This window comes from Cyprinus carpio, chromosome B23 (assembly GCF_018340385.1).
Source record: "Cyprinus carpio isolate SPL01 chromosome B23, ASM1834038v1, whole genome shotgun sequence".
NCBI lineage: Eukaryota > Metazoa > Chordata > Actinopteri > Cypriniformes > Cyprinidae > Cyprinus > Cyprinus carpio.
The window spans coordinates 16,910,949-16,922,355 of record NC_056619.1 but is presented as its reverse complement, the minus strand read 5'-3'; the positions used below and the strand labels follow the sequence as shown (position 1 = coordinate 16,922,355).

Below are 11,407 nucleotides of genomic sequence, written 5' to 3'. Positions count from 1 at the left end.
TTGTCATCTTTATTGTCTATTGTCAACGATTAAAAAAAAAAAAAAACCTTTAAACCTTAATGTAGATTAACAGAAATGTGTTTAAGGTTGCTGTCTGAGGATACAGCATGTTTATCCTGTAAAAACACTTTTAAGACATCCAGTGCATTTTAGTAAATGTCTAATGTTCCATGTCTGAAAAGTGTTCACAGATATTGTAAATCAAAGTTTCTGATTTACAACTGTGTCATCATCACAACCAAAGTCCATACTGATGCAAACTCGGAAGTCCATAGGTTATTACTTTCTGAAAGTGAATGATTTAAATTTTAAAGTTAACCTCAAAGCGATAATGCTGTGATCTGTTGCATGCAGTCTTATATTTTTAATGCTGACCATGTGATAGGAGTCTTCTAAAACAATTTGGTATATGAATGAAGCTTGATCTCTCAGTTCCCGCAGGTAAGAGAACAGTGAGCTGTATGATTTTATAACTTGAAAGCCAGTGATATGGGTGATATGACAGAGTGAAAAGAGAGATTATCAAAAGCATAGAACCCAAAAATGCCAATTCTGTCATTATTTACTCACCCTCATGTAAAATCCAAACCTGTATGACTTTATTTCGTCTGTGGAACACCAAAGTAGAAAATACTTACCAAAATGTGCTTTTCTTGTTCATACAGTAAATGCAGACCAATGCTATCAAGCTCAAAAGAGAAAAAAACACAAAAGCGATGAAAACGTAGTCAATATGACTTACATGCTAAATTCCAAGTCTTACATGATTTTTACAAGTTTTACATGAGAAGCAGATGAAATGTCCTTTTTGGGTGAACTATTCCTTTAAAAACTGAATGAGATTCACATGACATGCTTGTCCATAAATTTTATTATTAAGAATCATCATAATCACTAAATTTGAAAAATATTAAAATTATTTACATTTTTTTTTCAAGCTCCTGTGTGCAGCTAGAATGACCTCATGGCTAAAAAGATCATGATCACATACGCCTTGTGGGCAATGGGTGGCCCACTTGGCCTTCATCACATTTACCTGGGCAGAGACAGCCATGCTCTTCTTTGGATACTAACCTTCGGCGGTTTTGGCATTGGTTGGGCAAGGGAGTTCTTCCGTATCCCATCGTACGTGAGCGAAGCCAATCATGCAGCAGACAGAGCCCCCGTTAGACGTCCACAAGCCACTCCACCACCACCACCAGTAGGCCTGATTCGGTTTACCGGTCAGATTTGTGTTGGTATTTACTTTGGCTCTGTGGCTTTAATAAGCCTTAGTTCTTTTAGCTTTTTCTACTTCCTAGTGCTGCCACTGAGCATAGCTACAGGTATTCATCTGGTGTCCTCTGTGGGCCAGCAGACCTCTGACCTTCAAAAGACCCTCATAACGTGCATCATCACATCATCCATCTTCTACGGCAGCAATCTTTCTCCTCTGCCCATCAGCATTGCTGGCAGTGTTACCGCTGCGCAACACAACACGTTCAAACCTCTGAGGCCAGAGCCACTTGGTGAGATGCACTAAACATATGACATTTAATGCATATCAGAACTGGCTAACACTCTGGCAAAATCTTTCGAAAGGGTTCTTGCAGTAATATTAATAGAACGTTCATTCAGAGTGATTGGGTTTTTAAAAATGTTCTCAAAATGTTTGCAAATCATCATTAATTTAATGTTTGTTTGTTTTTTTCAGAAACATATTTAGATGTTCGTCTAACATTTTTTAAACTGTACTACTTGTTTCAGAATGTCCAGAAAATAGTCAAGAGTAACAGTCCCACAATGTTTGCAAAATTATCAAATATAAAAATAAACATAAAAAAACAAAAAAAACTAAAAAAATTGTCATTATTTACTCACCCTCATGTCATTCTAAACCTGTATGAGTTTCTTTCTTATGCTGAACATAAAAGAAGATATTTTGAAGAATGCTGTAATCAAACAGTTGATGCTGGTCCCCAGTGACTTCCACAGTATTTCTGGAAGTCAATGGGGACCAACTACAACATAAGAAATAAACTTATACAGGTTTGAAACGACATGACGGTGAGTAAATTATGACAAAGTTTTCATTTTTGTGTGAACTTTTCCTTTAACATTTACATAACCAAGAAAAAAAAATGTTTTTAAAACATTTAAAAAACTGGACCTAATGTGAACATTAACACGACTTTCTAAGAATCTACACAGCTAAGAGTTTGAATGTTTTCATAACATATTTGGAATTCTTAGAATATATTTTTGTTAGCTAGGTAAAGTCTGATGTGTGGGTTACATCATGTACAAGACTGTTTAATGAACCCAATTTGTGTTCATCTTCCCAGGGCCTCGTTTGTATCGTCTGAGTTTAGGTGTGCTGGCTTTCTCTGCTCCACTGGGATACTGTGTTTTCCACAACACCACTGCCACATTATACTACATATCGGACTGCATAGCGGCCCTGCTTGATTTCTTCTGGTTTATTCCATGGCTCAAAGGACTCTTGGAGTATTTTCTGCTGTTGCCATACCGTCTGCTATGTGTCCTGACAGGGGGGGGTTTCTACGAAGAAAGCTGGAGGAAGGTGCTAGAAATAATTCTTAATGAGTACAGTAAAAAAGAAATGGATGCACTGAAGGTGAGCTCAGTAGGCTATAGTTTTGAGTTGTCAGCTGGGTATATAACATTTATTATTTTCACTTTGCAGTGTGTTTACATATAATCAGAAGGTAAATAACATATTTGTCATCATATTATTTTCTTACAATCAGATACTATCATTATCAGAAGAAGCTTCTCTGGAGGAGGTCACTCGCAGCTATAGGGAACTGGCTAAATTGTGGCATCCAGATCACAACCCCAAGCAGCAAGCAGAGGCACAAAAGATGTTCATTCAGATACAGGATGCATATGAAATACTTCTCAACAGACATAAGACAAAAAGAAGGCAATGATCTTCTGAGGAAGAGGTCACATATCGTTCTGAAAGACACAGAGTTGATTTACACATACTTGAGAACAACAGATAAATTGAATCTCAAGTAATAAAGTGCATCTTTTTAAACAAAAGTGTTTCTCATTTTTGTTCAGAGACGTTCTCCCCCGAGGAGGACGACTTAAGGTTCTCTGCATTAAGTATTAGAAGAGTTGTTTTTATACGCTAACACAGTGGTCTTCCAGAGGGAGATAGCGACCCCAAGGGCCGGCCAATTATTGTTTGCAATTTTTCTAAAAAAAAAAAAAGAAGAAAAATAAATGGCCAAATAAACAAAATTTATATTATAATTTTCAAAAATAAAATATTAAATGCTATTACCATTCACACATTAAAATAAATAAATAAAATTAATGTATATGACTGAATATTTTTATATGAGCAAATAGTAAATATACTCAGAACAGAGTATTATCTGGTATATGCATGTCACTATAGTACAGGCCTACATAACAGTCACACCTACAATAATAAAAAGAAAACGAAGAATATGTACACTAATGAAATTATTAATGGTTTTAGAATTTAGAATATCATGAATGTATCATTTTTGTCTAATTGTATGTTCAACAAAACCACCTGTTTCCCACGGGGAAATAATTAAGTGTTGATTTAATTAAGGAATTTTGTGTTTATGATAAATCTTAGTAACACATTTGCTTTTTGGATGTAATTTTTTTTATATGCACAATAATATAATTATTAACGGTTTTAGAATTTAGAATAGGCCTGTCATTACTGTGTGATTTGTTCTTATCATACATTCATAGAAATTCCCACAAACAGACTAATTTTACCTGTTTGACACAGGGAAGTGCTTAAGGGTTGCTTAAATGAAGTAGCCTATTATTTAAGATAAATCTTAATCTTTTTTTTATGTCTCTTGTCACTGAAATAATAACAACAACAATATGCATATTAAGATTATTAATGGTTTAAGAATTTAGAATATACTCTGTCATTTGTTGAAATTATACGTTCAACAAAATTCCCACAAAGCTTAAATGAAAAATGTACATTTAAGATCAATCTTAGTAAACACGTCTGTTTTGAATGTTAGTACTTTTATTGACAGCGCCATAGAAATACTAACAATAATAAAATAAGCACAAAAATAATACAATTAGCCTACTGATTGTTTTAGAATTTAGAATATCATCGTGGCATTTGTTCTACTTATACGTTCTACAAAAAGTCACTGTTACTGACACTATCATCGAAATTAAACAATAGTAATACAATAATATGTGGCGTTTGTAGCTTCTGCGTAGCGTTGTATTTCCTAACCTGTAGCATGAGGATCGATGCATTCGATAATCCCTCCCAAACATGGGGTTTTCGGTTATAGCTTATTCGGGCCTGTATCCCGGCATGGGCCCGGAAGTTGTTTGGGGTTTCAGGTAAAAGATCCCGGAGATGCTGCCTTCGCTAGAGAAAACAAACGGCGCTTCTGCTGTATAAATATCGCAATCACAGTCGATCGTCAGGTAAGAAAAAATACTCACCGTGAAAAATCGATAGCGGTTATTCAAGGAAAGTGCCATTAGGTCAGGTAACTATGCTCGGATTGGGAGGGTTTACACGGCTAGACGCATCTGTCTAGTGCTGGGTGCCATAGCAACGCCAGCGGGCTCTCAGGAAACATAATTCCGCTTTAGTTTGTCACGTCTAAAGATCGACTGTATTACACGACCGGAGGCTGCCGATTGGATTGCGTTGTCAGCAACGCTAGTTCTTTCGTTTGTGAGTTAGTTTAGCGATGTCTTTGCCTTATTGTGAGCTGTCACGTCTCGTTAGCTGGTTAGCAGCGGTTGCTAGCTAGTGTTGCTCTAGACAGACAGGACTGACATGATTCTGCGTGCTGTCTGTCAGTCATCCTCTGCAGCACGATGGTGCAAGAAAAGTTACTAAACATACGAGCGCTCGAGCACGATAATCATGTTCTCGTCGCCAGGCATTGTTTATGGTGTGGTTGTTGACAGAGAGGGGCTGTTTCGATTATTGCGGTAATTGGACTCATTGACAGCACTGTGAATTCACGAGATCTGCCTGTTGCAGCTGTGTATGTTTTCTGTCCTTCACGACACAAAGAGGTCTTACGTTTCTGAAGGCCTGTTTATTCATTTCATATGCTACTTTATATGTTCAGATAAAAGATTGTTGTAAGTATTGCACCATATAGATAATATAAGATAATAGTCTTTAAGAGTCCATGTTTATTCTAGGTTTTTAAGAATGAAAAAGAAAACAATATGTCGTTTGTCATCTAACTGTCTACACCTGCTCTTTGATATCGGGGGGGGTATTTTAAAATAAAATATTTGTTCATGTTTTTTCAATCACTTATAGCAATATTTCAAAATTCTCTGTTAACTTATGAGTGGACAGACAAAAATTATTTTGATTATTTTGCCTTTATTTCTAATTTTAGTTTATGTATATTTCAAAATTCTCTGTTAACTTATGAGTGGACAGACAAAAATTATTTTGATTATTTTGCATGTAAATTTCAATGAATCTATTCATTCCCACTTATGCCATGCACTAGCAATGTTTGGGAAAGTGCCATGGTGGTTTATGTTGTTATTTAGTGTAAAATATTACATTAAAGGGGAGGTCATTAGCCCTTATATTTCCTGTCATAAAGAACAGTGTGTGTGAGGGTCAGAATTTTAGATAAAATGAAATATTTTGGCGTCATATTTGATTTATAGACATCCAGAAAGAACTTTTTACAATGGTTAAAGGCTTTCTTTAAATACGCCTCTCATTTGACAGCAGATGTGCCAAATAGTTATTTTTATAAACATAAACATGTATTTTGTTTTGCTAAAGGGTTGCATCTGTTTCCAGTACCAAAGCAACAGACAGTATGTGGAAATGTCTGAGTAATACCAAATCATAACAACCCCTGCATTTGGCTTAGTATCAGTGTTGCTTTAGATGTCAGCCTGTGTTCTGATAGGTCACAGGCTAAAGGGAGGGCAGTTTCTTGCATTTTAAACTCTCCATTTAAGACTAGAATTCTATAGAATGGACACTCAGTTCAGCTGTTGAGCTAGAAATGAGATCTTGACCAGTGTGTGCATATAAATTATTCAGCTACTCGAACCGTGCAACCACACAGGAAAGGAAGAAATAACAAACTGCAAGTGAACTAGTTAATTTTTTCATTTGAAATCAGAGGAGCCAAATAAATACATTTTAGGGTTCTTTGTGTGCACTGTATTATTGTAAAATGTACCAGTGCATGCACTTAGGTTTCTTAAAAACATGTTTTGCTATTTTATGTTCAAAGTTTTTTTGTAAGGTGTGTAAGCTTTGTGCCTTTTAAAGACATATTTGTTTTGTATGATTTCTCGGTACAGGCAGCTGGTGTGATGATGAATGCTGACGATTGCAATGGCCGTTCGTACATGTCAGGTAAGGTGCTTTTTCAGAACTTATTCTTTTGTTTTTAACAGACATGCATGTATCTTAAAATAATGGGTTTCAAATGTCCATGTTCACATTAAAATCTGTGATTTTTGTTATTTTTAACTTTTTTTAATTAAAAGATATTTTCTAACAAAAAAAAAAAAAAAAACTTTTCACTCAAATATCAAGCTGATATAATTTATAGTGGAAAATCTGCATTAAATATAAAAATGCAAAGAAGTATTTTGAACCCCATTGTACGTGTTAATGTTTTCAGGTAGTGGAGATTCTTCAACGGAGCGGGAGTTTTTTGCAGGGCTGAGAGGACCCACCGTGAGCACGCCAAACAGTCAGCAGTCCTCACCCAGCCGTTCACTCAGTGGTCAGTATTTCTGTCCACTAAACTCACTTTTACATCTTACTTTTCTAGAACAATTTCTGCATTTGCCATAAATCACTGCCACGCTGATAATCGATGATTTCTACTTTGGATAAAAGCATCTGCCAAGTAAATAAATGCACAACTTTCTCTCCATTCCCAGCTAACTCCATCAAGGTGGAGCTGTATAGTGACGAGGAGGCAGCTGGTGCTCCGCTGGCGGAAAGGCGAGTTGGCGAGAAGGATGAAGGATGGAAAGATGAAAAGGGCGAGTTGGCAGAAGATGGTGGTGTGGAGATGGTCGGAGGTACACAAGGGCAGGCTGGGAGCGGCTTCGGGGAGATGGCCAGCTCTGAGTCCGCATCCCCTGGTCCCATTCGGCTGCCCAATGGGAAACTTAAATGTGACATATGTGGGATGATCTGCATTGGTCCCAATGTTCTAATGGTGCACAAGCGCAGCCATACAGGTAAGCATTTCTTGACTAACTCTTGCCAAAAAAAAAAGATCAAACGTATTTAAAAATATTAGCTTGAAAATATGTGCTGCTGTCTTTTTGGGCCGGTGGGAAAACTGGTAGTGTTGGTCTCGGTAGGTGAGCGGCCATTCCAATGTAACCAGTGTGGGGCCTCCTTCACTCAGAAGGGCAACTTGCTGCGTCACATCAAGCTCCATTCTGGCGAGAAGCCCTTCAAATGCCCCTTTTGTAACTACGCCTGTCGCCGCCGTGACGCCCTGACAGGACACCTCCGCACCCACTCCGGTGAGCCTTTGTGGTTAGAGAGAGGCCATTTGCGAGCAATAAAGAGAAGGAAGGAGAGAGAACTTTGTGGCTGGAAAAGTGTGTGGGATGGAAAAAGCCTTTTGATTTGCCACAGAGCAGAAATTAATGTAGTCAAGGTCATTCGAACCTATTTCTCCTTTAATGCAAGTGGTGATTATTTTGCTGCTTAGAACTTCCTTTTAAACCTGTTGCTTTACTAAGGGTTGTGTGAGCAGACTAATAAGTGTGAATAAGACCGCATCGATCGGTTATGTAATCAAGTTAAAGACAACAAAATTCAGCGGTCTAGTAAGACATTTAGAGTATTATGAAAACAGGATATCCTGCTTGTGTTTTTGAATGATGAAGAGCATTCACCTGTAGTAGCTAAGTACAGGCACCTAAGTAAGGCAGATATTCAGAGAAAACACTTCATAATGCATTTCTCCGAAATGACGCACATCTCTGAAGCTGAACGGACAGATGCCATCTGTAGGTTTTCCTATTCTACAATCGTCATAGATGAGCAGCGTGTCGTTTCGTTTTTGGGGAAACTGTGACAAGGGAAATTCTGTGGTCTGATGAATCCTGTACCAGTCATTACATTATTCGTATTTAATAATTACATTGGAAATATTATCATATTATATTAACATTTCTATTTTGCATGCTTTGTTGAATTTTTCTATATTACAATTTATAAAAAGAATAGTTTTAGTAGGTAACACCTTATATTAGCCACAACATCAATATTGTATTAGTAATGTTCATGTTTACATAACACATGCAAAGCTGTGTGAAATGCATTCATATTCTGACTCCTCGGTTTTTCAGTGTCCTCCCCTACAGTAGGGAAGCCCTACAAGTGCAGTTACTGTGGCCGCAGCTACAAGCAGCAGAGCACCCTGGAGGAGCATCGTGAGCGCTGTCACAGCTACCTACAGAGTCTGGACCACCAGCCAGCTCACAACACCCAGCCTGCACACGGTAATACCATATTTACTCACAAATGCAAGTTGATGTTAAAATGCATGATATCAGTCTTTCTGCAGTAGCAGTAGTATTCATTACTCAAGTGCTGTCTGACAGGCGGCTGCTTTTGAAAGCTCTCCAGTGTTATTGCATTCATGCTCTGTGAAGATCACAGCTGGGGATGTAGCTGCGCGCGTGAACGGTCCAAAGCACTTTGTGATTAAAATACAGGCTTTTGAGTGGTATTATTGTAAACACAGAGAATATAAACTGGTGGTTATGTGTAAAATATTACTGTGCTGTAGGCATTGAGGTATTTACGAGTTAAAGGGGTCGTATGATGTGATTTCTATTTTTTCTTTTCTTTAGTGTGTTATGTAGCTGTTTGTGCATGTATAAGATCTGCAGATTTACAAAGCTCAAAGTCTCCCACAAAAGGATTAATTCTATTTAAAAGAGAAGGATGATCCTGATCGGGCTAAAACGGCTCATTCAAACACGCCTCTACATGTCTACATCACTATGTGGAAATATTTGCGTAATGCCGCCCAAATGTTCACGCAAAGAAAGAAGGCGTGGTTTCAGCAGTAGTGTTGATGCAGCCATGTCAGGGAGACGCTGTGTGTTTCTGTGCGAAAGCAAAAGCATTTTATTTGGCCTTCCGAAAGTAGATGCAATGAGGAATCATTGGGTAAGATTTATTTACAACAGAACAGCACAACCCAGATGTACGTATTTGTTCAACGCATTTAATGGACAACAGTTTTGTGAACCCAGGAGAGTAGCCTTCAAGGCTGGCTGTGCAAAGGCTATTTCTAAAAATAAAAAAAGGGTCAATTCCGACTTTGCTATCACGATCTGGCGCTTATTCTGAATCAGCTACTGTAAGTATGTTTTCTTAATAGTTTAAGTATTTGCTGTTGACTGTTCAAATGCAGAGTTTTGCGCCGTGTAGAGTATTGCGTATGTGTGCACGCCAATGAGTAATACCAGTAAAGACTGTGTGTGAAAGAGGCTATTCTCTTCCTCTGCATATGCGTGAGTTTGGGTTGCTTAATTAACGTTCATCTGGGAAAACTCACTTGATTTGTAATGTAAATCATTTAAACCTATGCCAACACAGGCGAATCAATACATCAACATATTTCTAAATATGCGATTAATTGTACATTGCGATTTCAAAATAAAAGTTTCTGACTTTGCATGTGGCAAAATATTAAAGTTAAATGGATTTAAACGTTGTTGAATCACATGAAACATCACCAGGCCGTTGACGCCCTCTGCAGGTATTGGTTATAATATAGGTATTTTGCATTATGTATTTAACAGTGTTGTTCAATAAAACCATGTACTTGGTTTTGATACTTTGTTTAAGGCCAATTATTATTGCCTCATTGTTACTTTATATATAAATATAGTCACATTAAAGCCTGTTTTTCCACTTAGTTTTATTTGTATTACTAAAAAATATCAGATTACTCGCTTGTCAAAATAATCAGATTACTTGATTAGCAAAATAATCATTAGTTAAGCACTAGATTAGTTAAAACATTTCAAAATACAACTGCATTGTTTTACTTTTATGTGATTAAAAGACAAATATTTTTTCATTTGAATTTCTTAAAGTATTAAATCATTGTCTCATTCTAGTGAACCAACTATCTGCATTTTGTCTCACCTTGTGAGCTAAGTGTATCGTCACACCCCTAGTGTCTATGAGCATGATAAAGCTCATAATTTTCCACGTGTATGACATAGCTTTCATTCTTCAGGTCAATCATATATTCATAAAAATGATATGATCAGTTTGAATAAGGAAAGGACAACTTTGCCATAGTATCCTACTATCCTTTCAAATGTTAAAGTTGCCACAGTCATTGCATTTTTTGCATGTGCTGCACTTTATTTGTACCATTTTGTTTTATTAGTATATTTAGTAGAATTTGAAAGATGATAACAATATTTTATATTAATTTCCTAGTATTGAATATACCATTATTTCTTTTGAACAAAACAATTTCAGAAATTTCATGTTTTAGATTGTAGGTCATCTTGTACCCTGTCAAGGACAAAACTAACCAGCAAAACTTGATATCAAATGGTATGTGTTTGCACGATATTGTAGTGAACAACCTTTCTTGTTATTGTTGTTTCAAATATCCCACCATAATCTGTAGTCTTAGCCTGTCAAGGGCTAATGGCAATGGCAGATACGTTACTAATTAGTTTCAAGGAAAATCATTTCATTTTCTTTTTTTGTTTACCAAATAACCCTGCATATGTTTCCACCCCCACAACCCCCAACCCCCGGAAAAAAAGTTTTTTTTTGCTTTAAACCCTGCATTTTATTATTAAAATAGAAACTAGTTTTGAATTTCACAATATTACTGATTTTACCGTATTTATCAAATAAGTGCAGCCCTGGTGAGCGATTTCTTCCAAAAACCGACTCCAAAACATTTGAACATTACTGTATATTTAATAACATATGAAAATGGCTGTCCTATGAAAAATGGTGTGAAATTTCACTGGTATTGCTAATGCATTTGGCTAATGTTTGAAGCCAAGCACTCACTATATTTTAATTATAAACATACTTTTACATTGGCATTATGTTCAGGTGACGAATCCCATAACGTGGAGATGATGTCTGAACCGCTGATCCAGTCCTCCTCAGAGAAGATGACCTTCATTGATCGACTGGCCAATAGCATCACCAAGAGGAAGAGATCTACACCCCAGAAATTTCTGGGTAAGCCCATTTCTTTGAATACCTGAAAAGTTGTGAGCTAGTGAACTATATGCAGCGAGAGAGACAATATACAAATTACTTTTTGTATTTATATTTTATATAATTTATTTCATGTGTGTGTGTGTGTGTATTTATATTTATGTATATTTT

The 11,407-nt window shown here is 36.7% G+C and overlaps 2 protein-coding genes and 1 long non-coding RNA gene across 11 annotated transcripts in view; 2 read left to right on the top strand and 1 right to left on the bottom strand.

The window, feature by feature from the left end:
* Positions 1-261: 261 nt before the first annotated feature.
* Positions 262-3,048, top strand: dnajc22 (DnaJ (Hsp40) homolog, subfamily C, member 22). 2 transcript variants are annotated; one of them, XM_042751151.1, is made up of 5 exons: positions 262-441; positions 939-1,201; positions 1,358-1,508; positions 2,325-2,617; positions 2,751-3,048. In XM_042751151.1, exons 2-5 carry the CDS (start codon positions 965-967, stop codon positions 2,931-2,933), a joined length of 864 nt encoding a protein of 287 aa, XP_042607085.1. In that variant the 5' UTR covers positions 262-441; positions 939-964; the 3' UTR covers positions 2,934-3,048. The 2 variants fall into 2 exon arrangements, with proteins under 2 accessions (XP_042607085.1, XP_042607084.1); XM_042751150.1 differs by having other exon boundaries at positions 939-1,508.
* Positions 3,049-3,178: 130 nt separating this feature from the next.
* LOC122141994 lies at positions 3,179-4,603 on the bottom strand. The gene is made up of 3 exons (XR_006158266.1): positions 4,480-4,603; positions 4,262-4,402; positions 3,179-3,207 (listed from the first exon to the last, which is right to left on the bottom strand). It is a non-coding gene; the product is annotated as an uncharacterized LOC122141994 (long non-coding RNA).
* Positions 4,279-11,407, top strand: part of LOC109065058 (zinc finger protein Eos-like) — a 21,478-nt gene continuing 14,349 nt past the window's right edge. For 4 of the 8 annotated variants that reach the window (XM_042751137.1, XM_042751140.1, XM_042751141.1 and 1 more), the window contains exons 1-7: positions 4,279-4,461; positions 6,343-6,397; positions 6,669-6,773; positions 6,934-7,239; positions 7,351-7,533; positions 8,368-8,520; positions 11,126-11,257. In XM_042751137.1, the coding sequence (XP_042607071.1) occupies positions 4,279-4,461; positions 6,343-6,397; positions 6,669-6,773; positions 6,934-7,239; positions 7,351-7,533; positions 8,368-8,520; positions 11,126-11,257 (1,117 nt within the window). The other 4 variants (XM_042751142.1, XM_042751145.1, XM_042751144.1 and 1 more) reach the window with 4 other exon arrangements.

Bases quoted from the DNA above. Each gene is read 5' to 3' on its own strand.
- dnajc22 (XM_042751150.1), top strand. From the start codon at position 965: ATGGCTAAAAAGATCATGATCACATACGCCTTGTGGGCAATGGGTGGC. The intron at 1,509-2,324 runs GTGAGATGCACT...TCATCTTCCCAG, and splicing joins TCTGAGGCCAGAGCCACTTG to GGCCTCGTTTGTATCGTCTG. The intron at 2,618-2,750 runs GTGAGCTCAGTA...TCTTACAATCAG, and splicing joins AAGAAATGGATGCACTGAAG to ATACTATCATTATCAGAAGA.